The sequence below is a fragment of the Bombina bombina genome, chromosome 1, assembly GCF_027579735.1.
Source record: "Bombina bombina isolate aBomBom1 chromosome 1, aBomBom1.pri, whole genome shotgun sequence".
Classification (NCBI taxonomy): Eukaryota; Metazoa; Chordata; class Amphibia; order Anura; family Bombinatoridae; genus Bombina; species Bombina bombina.
The window spans coordinates 295207723-295226572 of record NC_069499.1 but is presented as its reverse complement, the minus strand read 5'-3'; the positions used below and the strand labels follow the sequence as shown (position 1 = coordinate 295226572).

At 39.2% G+C, this 18850-nt stretch overlaps 1 protein-coding gene across 1 annotated transcript in view; it reads right to left on the bottom strand.

The window, feature by feature from the left end:
- LOC128645227 (integrin beta-5) overlaps positions 1-18850 on the bottom strand; it is a 318185-nt gene that overhangs the window by 219099 nt on the left and 80236 nt on the right. Inside the window, exon 5 of the mRNA XM_053698059.1 lies at positions 17005-17173. Coding sequence (XP_053554034.1) covers positions 17005-17173 — 169 coding nt within the window. The remainder of the gene's footprint in view (positions 1-17004; positions 17174-18850) is intronic.

The following is an 18850-nucleotide window of genomic DNA, read 5'->3' as shown; positions in this document are numbered from 1 at the left end:
CTTGAATGCAAGTCAATAAATAATAAATAAAAAGTCATGTGATCAGGGGGCTGTCAGATGAGGCTTAGATACAAGGTAATCACATAGATAAAAAGTATATTAATATAAACATATTTCTGTGCAAAACTTGGGAATGGGTAATAAAGGGATACTCAAGAATATGAGATTGTATTATAAAATGTTTAATTATGTTTACTTCAAAATAACTTTGCAATATTAACTATAAAAAAATTTATTTTCTAAATTCCACTGAGTTTCTGTAAACTAATGGGTGCCGCCATGTTTGAACTTAAGATTTCTCCTTATTTGTTTCCCCTGCAGAAGGCAATTAGGGACGGATATAAAACAGACAATAAAAGAGACTGTCCAAACAGGGTTCTGTGGAACATAATATTATCTACAAAGGTTTCAACACGGTCTTGTTTGCACAAACAGAGCTAAATAGAAAACTAGTTTAAACAAGACAGGGCCCATTACTTTACTGAAACCTCTAAACTTATAATTTAAATATTCAAACAACTAATATAATTGAAAAAAAATACAACTACATATTATTCTAAGGCTAATCTTTGCTTGGAACACATCATTATGTCTAGCATATACTATATTAACTGTTTAATATCCCTTTTATCCTGCCTGAATTCAAACCTGCAACCCAGGTGTTTGTACGGGTATTACAGGTGACACAGTTAACCAGCTGGGCCCAACTCCTCATCTCAGAAGTAAAATGTGCTACTAATTTGCTGTACATTTCATGACTATGTTGAAAGCAGTTACTAATAATTAAAGCACTGAATAATTGCTTAGGTTTCCTTTTCTGCTGAGGCCAATTGGTTATAATGGTTATAAACAGCTTACTAGAGTGTGCAGCTAATGACTGTAGAAGATAGCTGTGTCTGCACTTCTATGTCTAACATGAACTAGAAAACCCACAATATTCAGAATTAAATTACAGGAAAGGAGAACAAAATAAATGAAATTATATTGCAAAGTTGCTTTATTACATGTAATTAAACAATTTATACCAATATATTGAGGTGTTTAATGTCCCTTTAAAGCTGGATTATGTTTTAAGTTTACAACCACCACTCTCTATTTGCACAAAAAGAAAACCCTCCTATTCCGACACCGGTTCATCAATTGCCTATCTGGATCTGTGTAGGTTTGTGGCACTTACCACACTACAGATTTATGACAGTGTTCACAGACAGGGACATAAAACACCATATTTTTATTTAATGATTCAGATAGAAGACACAATTTTAAATAACTTTCCAATTTACTTCTATCAACAATTTCTCTTTGTTTTCTTGTTATCCTTTTTTGAAAAGCAGGGATTTAAGCTCAGGTGTGTGCACGTGCCTGCAGCACTATATATGGCAGCAGTTTTGCAACAATGTAATACATTAGCAAGAGCACTAGATGGCAGCACTATTTCCTGTCATGTAGTGCTTCTTGCATGTGCACGTTACCTACCAAGGTATCTCTCCAACAAAAAACAACATGAGAATGAAGCAAAGTTGATAATAGAAATAAATTGGATAAAAAAAAACATTTCTATTGTAGTCTCTATTTGAATAATGAAAGAAAAATGTTGGGTTATATATCCCTTTAAACAAAATCTCATTAGTAAACTAGCGGCACATACAAGTGTACTGAATAAAACTAAGTCTAGTAAATACACAAAACACAAGTATTGTGGGGAAGTCGCTAAATGGACATTACCCAAATTCCGAATCACTTGAAATTGATGCAGGATATCTGTAAAAACTGAGTAGACAATAGTATGTGAACATCTCTATGTAAAAAATATATTTTACCTCTAAACATCCTATTGCAAATGGACTTTAAGTATCCAATCAGGACGCTTGTCCCATGACTTAGAAAAGGACGTTTACTATTAAATCTTGTTAAAAAAAAGCAAGAGTTTACCTTTGCACAAACCTGTTTCTGCTGGGAAGAAAGAAAAGCCTACCCCTATAGCATAAACTAAGATATACAAAAACAGAATAAACCAGAAAACCAGACAGACCTAGTACTAATTATCTAAAACTTCGAATTTGGTTATAAAAATATATAAATTATTTATTCACAAAACATATGGCATACAATACATCAACAACAAGTGACCGATCACTTTGAAAACATAGTATTAAAACAGTAATAAGATATTCTATAACATAAAAAAAAAATCAGATATTCTGTGTTGCTGTCCAGATACCACCAAGGCTGCTGTTAAAATGTGGGCCGTACTCCAGCTCTCATATGACCCAGATCACTATTAGCATAGTGTTCAAAAAACATAAATTATGCATACCTGATAATTTCCTTTTCTTCAGACGGAAAGAGTCCACAGCTGCATTCATTACTTTTGGGAATTCAGAACCTGGCCACCAGGAGGAGGCAAAGACACCCCAGCCAAAGGCTCAAATACCTCTCCCACTTCCCCCTACCCCCAGTCATTCTGCCGAGGAACAAGGAACAGTAGAAGAAGCATAGGGTGAAAAAGGTGCCAGAAGAATAAAAATAACCAACGCCCTCAGAAAAATTACGGGTGGAGAGCTGTGGACTCTTTCCGTCTGAAGAAAAGGAAATTATCAGGTAAGCATAATTTATGTTTTTCTTCATAAATGGGAAGAGTCCACAGCTGCATTCATTACTTTTGGGAAAACAATATCCAAGCTATAGAGGACACTGAATGCTAAAACGGGAGGGTAAAAAAGGCTGCCCATTCTGAGGGCACCAAGCCTAAAACCCTTACCGAAGCCGAGGAAAATTTAGAAAAATATTGAAAAGGAAAAAGCCAAAGGACACAGATCCACAGATAGACCATAAGCCTTGCTAGAGACCGCAGGAACTAGACTCGACTGAGCCAACAGCCTCCAAGAGAGACACCATCAACCGCCAGTCGGTCTCCAAACAACAAACCCCTTACTAAAGAAAGGGATCAAACAGCCATATGCTCTGAAAAGGAGAAAGACACAGAGGAGACACCCATAAAGGATTCCAGGGAACCCTAAATAGGGCACAACAAAAACCTTAAATAGGGCCCAAACAAGCCTCAAGGAACGCAGGTCAAGAAACCCTGAGGCCAAGCCAACCGAGACCTAACCGGTCTCGCAAAACAAGGAGGGCAGTGCCCAACCCTAATTGCTCTAAATCCATGGGATCAAGACCCAGAGAGTGAAAAAGAGAAGAAAATCTTCCCTAACCAAAATGTATCCACACCCTAGAAGGTAACTAAAGATGAAAATCCCAGAAACCATTAAGGACTGCTCAGAATATCCAAGTATTCAAAAAAATGTAAATCTTGTGCAGCAACTCAGATCCCCTGAAAGCAACCCCTGAAGAGTCAGAACGCTGCACGCTGCTGTCATCCAAAGATGATCTCGAAATTTGAAAATATGCAAGCAAGTGGAAACAGATAAAGTTAGGGACAAGTCCTAACCAACAGCTTGCTAGGCATCCAGCCAACCAGCGTACGCCGCCAGTCCTTTCCACAAAATCCTGAACATGGAAAAAAAACAGAGCCCCTCAAGGAAGACTCATCAAACCTCAATGACTCAAGGACAAAAACTGCAGAGCAACAGATCTCAAATCCTGCTCGAACGCCCGACTAGCCCAAGCGATGGGCATGGCTGATAAGACAGGGGTAACAAGACAACCCCAACTCCAAACCCCCCAGGGAATGGAAAAAAATGCTACAGGGCTGTGCATTACTACTCTGTTTATGTGTTGAGCTACAGTCAGTTCTCCAACAGAGCTCAGGTGTGCTAGCACACCTTCAAGGTGCAAATCACTGCTGCTGGTTTCAAACAGCAAAACCCCCCGTCTGCTAGGCAGCTAAGCTAACCATCAGGCTACTACAGCTGGCCCAACCCTCTCGCTCTACCAAACATAAGGCACTTCCAGAGAAAAGCCTCAAGGACTACAGGGTATAGAAAAGTGCCAAATAGATCCTAAAAAGGACCTGGCACAACTGTGTTTGACAGTCTCGACACATAGATTCTACTCTCCAAACAGCTGTTTGAACAGCCACAGAGCAACAGACTGCAGCTTTCTAAATAAAAGGCACCTGTGCCGAAAACAAGTGATTTAACAAGAGCTTCAGAGGGAGCTGAATACACAACTCCTCCTGCACCAAGGCAGGACCACAATCAATAAATTGCCATGCAGAGTGAGGGAAAAATCAGCAGCAGCTGGATTCAAACGCCCTCTAGTGGCTAGGGGGCTTAAGCCATCTACCAGACCACTGACACTGGCCGTCTCCAGAGAGAGTAAACCCCACTGCTGAAGGAGACAATCTCCCCCCCAAAGGGGAGGGTCCATAAGAAACGGCATGCCTGCCCTCAAGGACATGAAAGCCGTAGGCTAATCAGTCAAAGACTGAATGAAGATCATCCAGATCACCACTGATGTTACAACAGTGAAAAACTCCCCATAAAAAAGGAGCACACTCTAAATAACAAATCAGCCACCATTAGAAACTGGGTCGTCCTGAACCAGTCTACAGGGTCTTAAGTCCATAAAGATCCGACATAAGGACCCTAGAACTGGAAGCCAGAGCCATCTGAAACGAACGACCCCTCCAGGGGGCACAAGATACCCCGTTTGAGGATTCAGACCTCACAGAGGATGATATCCAAGTGAGGCCGGGGAAAACATAGACATAACTCACTCATAAAATTCCCAGACCAAAGAGAAGAGAATGCCCCTAACAGGAGGCCAACTCCCCACCAACAAGGTTCCAGTGTTATAGTGGACAAATGTGATAGTTGCTTTTGGAAGAGCAACTTTCAATTTTACCCTAAATGTTGGTGTGAGTTTAGCGGCAACGAAAGCACTACAAACTGTGGTTTTACCTCAAAGAAAACCACCTATAACTAAAAAGATAGTTGTTAGAATATGGGGATATTTGTATAGTTTGTAGTGCGACTGGAGTAGCTCTGAACCAGATCTACTCAGTCTAAATCTTGCCTAGTGTTTGATACTATGTTAAGATGATTATTTGATACTGTGTAAAACAAATGTAAGTTAAAAGTGTAAGTTTGAATTTACTAGAAGTATAATAATTTCAATCCATTATATGAAAGACAGATATCTGATATTTAGTAAATAATATATAAGAATTTATTCAGGGTAACTTATAAATACATGCATACAGTAAAATACAGTACGAACATTAAAAGCTAGAACTACCTATTTTTGACCGGATCCGGAATTAAAATATAATCAATACAAAACAGTTAGAAATATAATTTATCTAAAATATATACAGCGTTCCTAGAAATGTGTATGTGATATTTATTAACTAGAGCGAAAATGGGACTTACAGTTTATATGTAGAATCCTGCATATATTGATATATACAATACACACGAAATAGAAGAGTATGCAAAAGTGCATTCGTCCGGGGCTTAAAAAAATTGTTTCAAAAGGTACCTTAAAAAGGAAAAAGATGTTCAAGATTGTTGTACTATACCGGTATAGTTATTCTGTAAATCCTGTTCGTTGAGGCAAACTTTTTTATTCCTGGAAACCCACCAGGGGGTCTCTATAATAGTATCCAGAGGGTTAGTATGGCAATAGTTTGTTGCTTTAGTTGTGATCTTTTTTTGATGATGTGGAGGTTACGATCTTGTGTATCCTTTGTTGGAGGACCCACCAGGGGGTCTTACACAGTCTTTCAAGTGTATTTTATTGTGCAAAATACAATCCTCTCTTTGTTCTTGCTAATTACTTAGTTGGATGTTGTCGGACTTTGTTCTCTAATTCACTTTTGTTGAGTGGTTCGGTTAGAGAAGTATCCACAAGTGTCAAACTGTGCGATGTTTTGAGCTTTTGGTTTCTGTGTGACCTTTTCTTTTTTAGTATTCGGAACAAAAAAAGGGGGGGGGGTTTGTGGTACCGGAGGGTTCACACTATAGTAGAGTTCTGACTTGTTTTTTGGTCTCTCTTTGTTAGCGGTCCTCGTTCCTTGTACCTTACATAATTTTGTTCCGATAGCAGTTCTACTTCCTTGTCTTGATCTTTAGTGTAGAGCTGCTGGATGTGATTTAGTTCAGATGAACAAGTTGGAATAAAGTCCTGAGTCTCTGGAGCAGTACGTCTGGACGCGTTTCGGCTGTCAACTGCAGCCTTTTTCATACATAATGATCCAGTGTTATAGCCACTCTAGAACCAAAAGGCCTCAAGGACTACCTTCACGAAGTCCAAAAATAAGGGAACAACAAGTAGTCTCCATAATCTCAGATTAACCTTCCAGAGGACCACCCCAAAGAAGAAGAATGCAGAACATCCTGAATCCAGGTGGAACATCCCCTAAGCGAAGCTAGGAAGGAGGAGACAACCGATCATTTAATATGGAACTACAAACTCCTGGGCCTCAACTACTGTCAAGAAAAAATGGACGAATTCCCAAAAGCCTCGACCCGAAGGAAAAGGACTGTCCCATGGAATCTTGAAAGGCAAGACCACCAGGAACTGGCTGCATGAAGGACCTAAAAACCTTCAACTTCAACCCACAACGGGAAGGAAACACTCTGGATCCTGAATCGGAACCAAAAAGAGTATGTTGTAGCGGATCTCAAGGGAGTCCCAGCCACTAGATTGAAAGGCTAATGAGGACCGAACACGAGCCTCCATGCGCCTAGACAAACCATGGACCATGAAATCCTCTCGGAATGCTAGCTGAAAACTTGTAAAACAAAAACAAATAATAGTGGAAACCACTCAGCGCCCTAACCGGACCAGCCAGGCATAGCAGGCTCCACGTGTCTGAAATAGGCCTTAAAACAGAAGGATTTGTACCCAGTCAGGACCAATTGACAAGGCCACACATTGACCCCCAAAGAGGGAGAGATAACAACAGACAAACATAGGCCTATAACGTCCTCATAAACAAACTTTCGTAAAAGTAAACAGTGCGATCACAAAATCGTGAGTATCGATTCCAGAGAAGACAATTCCCAAAGGAAATATTATAACAAACATGGTTTGTCGCCCAGGAAGAACGGACACTCCCGCAGACTATAAGAAAATTACTTCATCCCCTTATGTCTAATCCTGCATGACATTTGCATAGGAAGACTCATGATCCACCACCCCATAAAGAGTGGGATCCTCCAGCAACGCCAAAACGTGCCTTAGTAGAACACGAAGACGCGCCAGTCTATAGCGAAAAGCATAACTTACTTTCCCCTGGGGCAAACGAAGACCCTGGCCCCGACGGTTGACCCCCTGAAGCCTCAGGGACAGTCCCTTTCCCAGATGGTTGAACTGGACCAGGCGATCCCCCACCTGACGAGCCCTGGTTAACGGAACACGTACAATATCTTAAACACACTCCTGGGAGTTGTAAATGCGCCAGCGCCAAGGATATGGTCATGAGGAACCGTGTTGTAACCTCTGGAGGAAACAGGCCACCCTCCAGAGAAGTATAAGCCACATTTGGGTTACCTGCATGCGCAGTAAGAGTTGGTTGTAGGGAACGCGCCTCGCAGGAAGCAGAATCCCCGGAGGCGGATGGCTGAGCGGGCCCCTGGTTCCCAGATCCCGAGGAACGGAGCACTCTAAAACGGCATTCGGAACATAACTGATGGACATGTATCACCTGGGCCAATTCATATTCTTCACAAGAAGGAGAATCAGAATCAGAGACATCCGTCTCTAAAAAAATCAGAATCCTCCATAACTGGGATATTGATAAAAAACTGGACCAATAAGAAAAATGTAAACGGCACCTTACACCCCCAATGGCTGGGGCACCACCTCCTATGAACCAGACACCAGCTAAACAGAATTTCTTCCGTCGTCACAAGGTCAGAAATGCGGAAATAGAGAGCCCAAAACATGACCATGCCCGGTCACAAGGTGTACCGTGCAGTCCATGAAAAAGCACACCCGACCGTAAAGGACGCGTCACTTGCAATAGGCCGTTAAGTTCCGAAATAGCCATGAGCCCAAGTAACACTACACATTAGCAGACAGAATCACATAACAAACATGATAAAAAACCCTCCTTTTCAATAACCCCCCTCAGGAGATATTAACCCTCGATTCCAAGATACAAAAGGAGCCTCACTGAGACCCTGTATTTAAGTTAGCCCCGTGAGGCTATAGCCCCTCGGATAAACTGTTGTATTTATTATCAAACATCCATGATGAAATAAAATGAAGCGATCTTCGAACAGAAGCTTAGCCCTCTAGGTCCCACCACAGTAATAGTTAGCGCACCAAGTATGGGTCCTAAGCCGATAATGGTGGAAAAGTCTGAGGCATTGTGTGTTGTGAGTCACAGTCCCTGGCAGCGATTGCTGTGCAGTGGAGGAGGAAACTTTAATAGAGGTCTTAGTAATTGAGTACAAACCCCACTAGAAACTTGTGTACTACATCCTTGGCAGAAATCTCAGACCTGCAGTAAGCTGAGGACTGGAGTTGGATAATTAAGATCGAACTTAGTTTGTTTATAAATTCCATGTTTATGTGTTGATTTTTCCCTTCCCCAGTCAATGATGACATTTTGACCTGATACACTGTCTCAGGGACATTTTTCTATTTCTCAGCTGCTCACCTTGGGAATGTTTGGTAAAGTTGAATCGCTATGCCCAGTCTTTTATTTAATTGTTGTTGCTATGGAATCATTGCTTGCAATTTTGCCTCTGCATTATCTGCTGCACTTTTATTCCTTTTCATCTGTGTGTAACTGTTCATTGCGGGCACAACGTCACTCCTCCTTTGAGTCGATACAAAATACTAAGTAATCTACAGCTACTGTATGTTAATTATTATATAGTTTGACACCACACAAGATTTATTGTGCATAAATAATGTACTTATTGAATTCTGCCCTCGCCTATAGAGTTACACTCTTTAAAATCTAACTGCATACTTGCATATCTGCTAGCTAGGACATGTACTATAATCACATGATAATATTTGTTTAAATTTTTCGAGATGAGCACTTGATAATGTTTTCGTTTCAGGCCTTAGCTACGGGAGTTCTAATAGGTCAGACTGTTTCTTTATTTAGGTAGTCCAAGCAGAAAAAAAAAGAGAAATATTACCAGGCACCTTGTATAGTTAAAAGTAATAAACTTTATTAAGTCAAATTAAAACATATTGAGAGAGGGGATAAAACATCCCTGAAGTTAAGCAGACTAACATGTTTCGGCACAAAACGCCGTAATCATAGTCCCTAAAAACTTTTAAAACAAACCGCCTTTTCAACCTAATGCTTTCATTTCATTGGTGAATTGCTAATTAGAATTTAAAGGCATACAGGGGATAGAGCATTAGTAAATGACTAACTAACTAAAGTTACATGAATAAGCTGCCTGTGCATAGATATACATAGTTACAAATACACCTGTCGAGTTAAACACACAGTACACTCACCATCTTTATATACAGTTTAAACACTTAGGCCTAGATTTGGAGTTCGGCGGTAGCCGTCAAAACCAGCGTTAGAGGCTCCTAACGCTGGTTTTGGCCACCCGCTGGTATTTGGAGTCAGTGATTAAAGGGTCTAACGCTCACTTTACAGCCGCGACTTTTCCATACCGCAGATCCCCCTACGCCATTTGCGTAGCCTATCTTTTCAATGGGATCTTTCTAACGCCGGTATTTAGAGTCGTTTCTGAAGTGAGCGTTAGAGCTCTAACGACAAAATTCCAGCCGCCTGAAAATAGCAGGAGTTAAGAGCTTTCTGGCTAACGCCGGTTCATAAAGCTCTTAACTACTGTACCCTAAAGTACACTAACACCCATAAACTACCTATGTACCCCTAAACCGAGGTCCCCCCACACCGCCGCCACTCGATTAAAATTTTTAACCCCTAATCTGCCGACCGCCACCTACGTTATATTTATGTACCCCTAATCTGCTGCCCCTAACCCCGCCGACCCCTGTATTATATTTATTCACCCCTAACCTGCCCCCCACAACGTCGCCGCCAGCTACTTACAATAATTAACCCCTAATCTTCCGACCGCAAATCGCCGCCACCTACGTTATCCCTATGTACCCCTAATCTGCTGCCCCTAACATCGCCGACCCCTATATTATATTTATTAACCCCTAATCTGCCCCCCTCAACGTCGCCGACACCTGCCTACACTTATTAACCCCTAATCTGCCGAGCGGACCTGAGCGCTACTATAATAAAGTTATTAACCCCTAATCCGCCTCACTAACCCTATCATAAATAGTATTAACCCCTAATCTGCCCTCCCTAACATCGCCGACACCTACCTTCAATTATTAACCCCTAAACTTCCAATCGGAGCTCACCGCTATTCTAATAAATGGATTAACCCCTAAAGCTAAGTCTAACCCTAACACTAACACCCGCATTCTATTGGCTGTTCCGATCAGCCAATAGAATGCGAGCTCAATCTGATTGGCTGATGGGATCGGCCAATCGGATTGAACTTGATTCTGATTGGCTGATTCCATCAGCCAATCAGAAAATTCCTACCTTAATTCCGATTGGCTGATAGAATCCTATCAGCCAATCGGAATTCGAGGGACGCCATCTTGGATGACGTCCCTTAAAGGAACCGTCATTAGTCGGGAGACATCGGAAGAAGAGGATGGATCCGCGTCGCCTGCTTCAAGATGGACCCGCTCCGCACCGGATGGAAGAAGATCGAAGATGCCGCTTGGAGAAGATGTTTGCCGGTCCGGATGTCCTCTTCTTGCCGGATAGGAGGAAGACTTTGGAGCACCGGATTATGGATCGCCAACCCCCGCTTGGGTTGGATGAAGATCTTGGAGCCAGGACGGATCGGTGATACCTGGATGGTGAAGACAAGGTAGGAAGATCTTCAGGGGATTAGTGTTAGGTTTATTTAAGGGGGGTTTGGGTTAGATTAGGGGTATGTGGGTGGTGGGTTGTAATGTTGGGGGGGGGTATTGTATGTTTTTTTTTACAGGCAAAAGAGCTGAAATTCTTGGGGCATGCCCCGCAAAGGGCCCTGTTCAGGGCTGGTAAGGTAAAAGAGCTTGTAACTTTTTTAATTTAGAATAGGGTAGGGAATTTTTTATTTTGGGGGGCTTTGTTATTTTATTAGGGGGCTTAGAGTAGGTGTAATTAGTTTAAAATTGTTGTAATATTTTTATTATGTTTGTAAATATTTTTTTATTTTCTGTAACTTAGTTCTTTTTTATTTTTTGTACTTTAGCTAGTTTATTTAATTGTATTTATTTGTAGCAATTGTGTTTAATTAATTTATTGATAGTGTAGTGTTAGGTTAATTGTAGGTAATTGTAGGTAGTTTATTTAATTATTTTATTGATAGGGTAGTGTTAGGTTTAATTATAACTTAGGTTAGGATTTATTTTACAGGTAAATTTGTTATTATTTTAACTAGGTAACTATTAAATAGTTCTTAACTATTTAATAGCTATTGTACCTGGTTAAAATAATTACAAAGTTGCCTGTAAAATAAATATTAATCCTAAAATAGCTATAATATAATTATAATTTATATTGTAGCTATATTAGGATTTATTTTACAGGTAAGTATTTAGCTTTAAATAGGAATAAGTTATTTAATAAGAGTTAATTTATTTCGTTAGATAAAAATTATATTTAACTTAGGGGGGTGTTAGTGTTAGGGTTAGACTTAGCTTTAGGGGTTAATCCATTTATTAGAATAGCGGTGAGCTCCGATCGGAAGTTTAGGGGTTAATAATTGAAGGTAGGTGTCGGCGATGTTAGGGAGGGCAGATTAGGGGTTAATACTATTTATGATAGGGTTAGTGAGGCGGATTAGGGGTTAATAACTTTATTATAGTAGCGCTCAGGTCCGCTCGGCAGATTAGGGGTTAATAAGTGTAGGTAGGTGTCGGCGACGTTGTGGGGGGCAGATTAGGGGTTAATAAATATAACATAGGGGTCGGCGATGTTAGGGCAGCAGATTAGGGGTACATAGGGATAACGTAGGTGGCGGCGTTTTACGGAGCGGCAGATTAGGGGTTAATAAGTGTAAGGGTAGGGGTGTTTAGACTCGGGGTACATGTTAGGGTGTTAGGTGCAGACGTAGGAAGTGTTTCCCCATAGGAAACAATGGGGCTGCGTTAGGAGCTGAACGCTGCTTTTTTGCAGGTGTTAGGTTTTTTTTCAGCTCAAACAGTCCCATTGTTTCCTATGGGAGAATCGTGCACGAGCACGTTTTTGAGGCCGGCCGCGTCCGTAAGCAACTCTGGTATCGAGAGTTGCATTTGCGGTAAAAATGCTCTACGCTCCTTTTTTGGAGCCTAACGCAGCATTTGTTTTAACTCTCGATACCAGAGTTAAATTTATGGTGCGGCCAGAAAAAAGCCCGCGGAGCGTTAACAGCCCTTTTACCGCCGAACTCCAAATCTAGGCCTTAGTGAGTAATCAATACGTATATATATAAATAAATAATCACAGGGTTTACATAAGTCTGTTTATACTACCTCCACAGGAAAACCAACCATTAAAGGGATTGATGTGCAACCCCCAAAATTTGTGAAAGGGTACCTATAAATCTAAACAGTTAGAAGCGAGTTGTGCACACCAAAATATACCATTTGAAGGAAATGGTATTTCATCGCCATATTTAATTTGGAAAAGGGTATACATATATCCAAAATATAAATGCAAATCATCCATCTTAAATGGTTGGTTCCAAGAAGTACGGTTATAGTGTGGAATAAAATAAAATATAATAAGATAAGAGGCACCTAATATGGGGCTATATCTGGTAACCACTAACCATATATCAACAGGCCAAGAATTAATTTGTATCCAATGTGTTTAATATATATGTATATATGATGGTATACAGAAAAAATAGTTGTTGTTTGTCCCTCCCATTACAGAGTAGCTAGACAGATCACTAGTTCGCCTAATTGCAAATGATTGCAAGATGGATAGGAGCTAATTCCAATGATTAATAAAATCATATTCGGAATTAAATTCCGAATATGATTTTATTAATCATTGGAATTAGCTCCTATCCATCTTTATTATTTTTATATAATATGTTTTTAAAATATATTATATATACACACCTATATTTACATATGAGATTCAGGTATTTAAGGGACGTTAGGATAGAGAAGTCCTTTTACTTTTTTCTAAGTACATTTGCAATTAGGCGAACTAGTGATCTGTCTAGCTACTCTGTAATGGGAGGGACAAACAACAACAATTTTTTCTGTATACCATCATATATACATATATATTAAACACATTGGATACAAATTAATTCTTGGCCTGTTGATATATGGTTAGTGGTTACCAGATATAGCCCCATATTAGGTGCCTCTTATCTTATTATATTTTATTTTATTCCACACTATAACCGTACTTCTTGGAACCAACCATTTAAGATGGATGATTTGCATTTATATTTTGGATATATGTATACCCTTTTCCAAATTAAATATGGCGATGAAATACCATTTCCTTCAAATGGTATATTTTGGTGTGCACAACTCGCTTCTAACTGTTTAGATTTATAGGTACCCTTTCACAAATTTTGGGGGTTGCACATCAATCCCTTTAATGGTTGGTTTTCCTGTGGAGGTAGTATAAACAGACTTATGTAAACCCTGTGATTATTTATTTATATATATATACGTATTGATTACTCACTAAGTGTTTAAACTGTATATAAAGATGGTGAGTGTACTGTGTGTTTAACTCGACAGGTGTATTTGTAACTATGTATATCTATGCACAGGCAGCTTATTCATGTAACTTTAGTTAGTTAGTCATTTACTAATGCTCCATCCCCTGTATGCCTTTAAATTCTAATTAGCAATTCACCAATGAAATGAAAGCATTAGGTTGAAAAGGCGGTTTGTTTTAAAAGTTTTTAGGGACTATGATTACGGCGTTTTGTGCCGAAACATGTTAGTCTGCTTAACTTCAGGGATGTTTTATCCCCTCTCTCAATATGTTTTAATTTGACTTAATAAAGTTTATTACTTTTAACTATACAAGGTGCCTGGTAATATTTCTCTTTTTTTTCTGCTTGGACTTCTCTTTTGCCACTACCAGGCACCTGGCTGCTTTTGCCGGCTGGAGGTGCGGACCAAAGACTAAAAAGACCAAAGAAACAAGCTGATCAATGGTGTAGCATCCCGCTATATGGACACACAAGTTCCCCTATACCCGGTACATTTTACCTCAGATCTACAGGATTCTTCACATTTGATTGCGGATCTTGTTCCTTCGATCCTACCGTACTACGTCAGAGGCTCGACTCCCCACAAGGACCAATCGGGGAGGAGTGGTGGGACACACCCAAGGCTGGAACACAGACAGCGTTCGCTCCGCTAATGGTGGACGGGCTGGGACCCGGTGAAGCGCACATTAAAGACTCCCAGGCTGCCGGAGATAATTCTCATTTCCGCGTGTAGTGGACGGGTTGGTTCCCGGTGTAAGACGGCAGCTGGTGAGTGAAATTGGCTCTGAATACTCTGAGACTGTTCGTGTTCTATATATACTTGCCCTTGAAACACTATATATATATATTTTTTTGCATCTATTACCTAAGTACCGGGTATTGGGGTTGTCTATGAGCGATACCTGCTCAGGATTGCTGTACCTACATTTTCTGGTAAACTTTACTTAAACTGGTCTGCATATTACACTCCAGGAATGCGGGGTGCTGCTAAGTTATTTAACTATATGATTGACTGAAACATTTATATAATGGATACATGACCCTGCAAGATATACTAAGCATCATTATTTGGCATCCATACTATATATATGTATATTAGTGACAATATAGGTTAGGTTCCCCCCCTTATTTTGTTTTCTTTATTTAGGTAGTCCGACATTTTACTGTACACGGGGGGGCTGTGTTTAATGTTACAATGGGCTGGTAAGTCTAACCAACTATGTTAATATTATTGGAAAAAAAACTTTCTTCCTAAAGCCTTTAGATAGTTTTGTTATTTTGATATAAGCTGAGGTCAGGGGAGGACTGTGAAGTTTAGGATAATAGAAGATATGAATCTATTGGATGGTAGTTGTCTACGTATAATGGTCACATATTGCAACTAATAGAGTACTGGAACTGCAAGCCTTATGCCGCGGGGTATTGGGCCCATGTCCATGCGGGAGACTAATTACTTCTGAAAACTTGAGTTCATATCACTCCACTGACTGTTATACGTCACTTCATATCCAGATAGACATACCTCTCTGCCAATTTCATTTTGATGTACCATACATTTATATATGATCCACCACCAATATACAGCCCGCTAAGTATACTGTTCAGCTCCTACCTAGTTTTGACCCTACTATACTTGGTCCTAGTAGAGGCTAATTACCTACAATACTTGTTTCATCGGACCTAGTATATCATAGCCCCCCCCATACCCCTGAGTTCACTTCGAGAACATAAGGTAAGTGTAACCCTGGAACTACTCCCCCAAATCACTATGAAACTTTAATATTGCAGCATAGAAGCATATTTTCATTTAAAAGTTCATTTAAATTGGTATTTGTTTGAAAAATTTATTTTTATTTCTTGAATATTCTAAAACCCTTTGATTCTAATACTACCATTCCCTAATGTTCCATATTTCTACTATACAAGGTTTAAGATTATGCGTGGGAAATAGTCCAGGTACTAATATTAAAAAACTGAGATCTTTTCGCATATGCTTCTTCACATATATTTCCCCTACCTTTCTAATTTTGATGTTACTATTCCCAAATAATTATACTGCCCTTGTTGCTGGTCCAAGAATCTGTTACAACTCTATTAAAAATAAGAGGTTAGCCACTGATTGTATAGGTTTTCTATTTTGACACATACTTGTGCATATGTCTGTAGAATATTATGACCGTCTATGTAATCATTATGTAATCCAACCTCAAAATCAATGTGCGTTATGTGGATCCAAAAGACAGATTTTACTGACAATACTGTTTATATGTTTACAATTGCTTATGTCCATAACTGAACTATAACCTTGTTGTTCTTTATTCCTTTTGAAACCTCAATAAAAACACAATAAAAAAATAAATTAAAAAAATTAAACGATCTTACCGGAATCTGCGCCATGGAACAGGAACACGGCCCTTCAAGTGTGACAGATAGTAGCGTCACTTCTGCCATGGACTTGAGAGAAGAAAGCAGGCAGCGAAATTCGTTAACGCTGATTGCTTGTGAAGCTGTTAATCTGAGTCGGGATGGTTTCGCAGGAAGAATCTTCCTGCATCTCCGGACTCTAACTTTCATCCATGCTCTCACTAAGAGGCTGACAGGACTACTTAAAAAACTCCAGTCCCATTCCGAAGAGTACTACCCTCCATAAGAGACTAACGAAAACAAATTCTGACACTTCTCTGCCAACCTCCTGGGACGAAAGGCAAAGAATGACTGGGGGATGGGGGACGTGGAAGAGGTATTTGAGCCTTTGGCTGGGGTGTCTTTGCCTCCTCCTCGTAAGTAATGAATGCAGCTGTTGACTCTTTCCGTTTAAGAAAATAGACTATTCCAATTATTAAAAAGTTCAAAGAAACGGAGACACATGCGGCATTGACTTTCCACACAAATATGCAAAATCAGGCAGTCAGTGCTAAAACGTTACCTCTGTTCAGAGTGTTGCAGTGACGTTTCCTCCGTGCATATTGTTATCACATTCTTATATTAGGATAGATCATACTCCATGACAATCTCTCCCCAGTCCTGGGTTTTAAACTTTTTTTGTTCCCTCTTTTGTTAATTCTATTTTACTATTAAATCTGGCAAGAGTATTGTGAAATCCCACAAGATCACAGTAAAGCAAAGTGTGAAATTTGAAGCACTGACAATACTGATTAGCTGAAGGATAACGGTTTAAAGACCACTTATTCTATGGAGTTGAAGATATCTTTTCACATAGATGTTCATGTGATATTTTCTAGTCAGCTTTTTTACAGACATGAGCTATCATTTTAAGTGATTTAGCATATGGATAACATGCCCCTTTTAATAACTGATGTAGATATAAATGAATACTCACTTTGCAAACCGCTGCTTGCAAGATGGCATCAAAGCAACCCTCTGGCGCATCCCTGTTCCTCGATACCCGTTGCTTCTGGACCATAGCATTGAAATTGTTTACTTTGTCCGTGAGAGAGAGAAGATGGCGAAATCCAAAGGATGGAACACAGTTTGGAAAGGGTTTGTAACTGGGAAGTAGTAGATAATAGAAGCAAATTAATATACCCCTGGTAAGTCATACTTTAGAACTTTTATTACAGGAACATAATACTCAACATGTGACTTCCACGTGTAATTATGCATATTAAAAACAATCATTATTACTTTCATTATTTATTCCTACAATCTGCCTCTGAAAACTGGGTTTTATTTTTGACTCCCCCCCCCAAGCAGCTGGAGCACAAACTGCAGATTTCAGAATCCTCACTTTACAACATTCAATACATTGATTGGTCGTTCAGTATAGTAGCCAATTTATAACTGTCCCTCAGAGAAGGAGTTAAGAGGATTTTTAAGTGTATGTCCCTGAACTGCAAAACAATATGGCAGTTTTAACAATTTTTAAAACATTTATGGCCAGATTACAAGTGGAGCGCTAATTAAAGCTCTGGCTTGAGCATTAACTGCTAAAAGTTCACCTTTTTGCGCTTGTCGGGTTGCACTCATATTAGGAGGTGAAAGTAAAATGTTTTCTCTCGTGCGCTAACCCGATGAGTGCAAAAAGCCGAACTTAGAATATTGCGTGTGTGTTCACGTATTTCCCCATGGAAGTCAATGGAGCAAAAAAAGTGAGGAAAAAAACACCCCACTCTTGCGCAAACCCAATCGCATATTCTTATTTGCACTAAACAGACATGAAAATATGAATATTTCACATTCCAATGTTCTTCACATAGAATATATTCATTAATACATATTTCTACATATATTTTGTTTTGTACAATATATTATATATATATACACACACAGATATATATGGAAATATGTATTTAAAAATATATATTACATATTCCGCTATGTGCTGAACATTAGGATAAAATATTTACAGTAAATACATAATTAAAATCTTTATTAAAAATGAATATTGCATTGTTTTCAAGCTTTCATCTACTTAATTTCTATATATATCAAATGCTTTTTGTGACACTTTTTGTTTCACAAAATAGTTAACCAAAGCTCTAAGGTCATGGTAATCATTCTAGTGTAAATCGCGATTGCGCTGAAGCGATTGTGTTTACTTTCAACTCATAATACCAGCGATAAACCAGAAGAGCGCAAACAACGGCAATAAACCCCTTATCACTTGCACGCAAACGTTAGCGCTCCACTCATAATCTGGTCCTTATTTCTATAGTTTGAGTCATTATTGTAAACGATTAATGCCTTAGGGAAATAGACCTTATCATGTTTTGTTTTTTTAATTAGAATTTACCTTTTATAGTGAATGGCAATACTGTCTATGGATTTCATTTGTAGCACTGAGATTTATTTTTATTTTTTATTTGGAAGACAGTAACATTAGTGCCAGGTGTACCATTAAAGGGACATGAAAAAAAATATTTCGTCATTCAGAGAGAACAGGACATTTTTTAAAAAAAGTTTGACTGATGTAATAAAGATATAACAATCAAAAGAATATATAACATAAAATCAATTATAACTCTATGAAGTACAATAGAAAGCATGCCATTTTAAACAACTTTCCAATTTATTTCTATAATCTAATGTGTTCAATTCTCTTGGTATCCTTTGTTGAAAAGCATATGTAGATAGCATCAGAGCTGCTGAATAGTGGCTGCACATGTATGCCTTGTGTTATTGGATCACCCATGTGCATTGCTGTCTCTTCAACAAAAGATACTAAG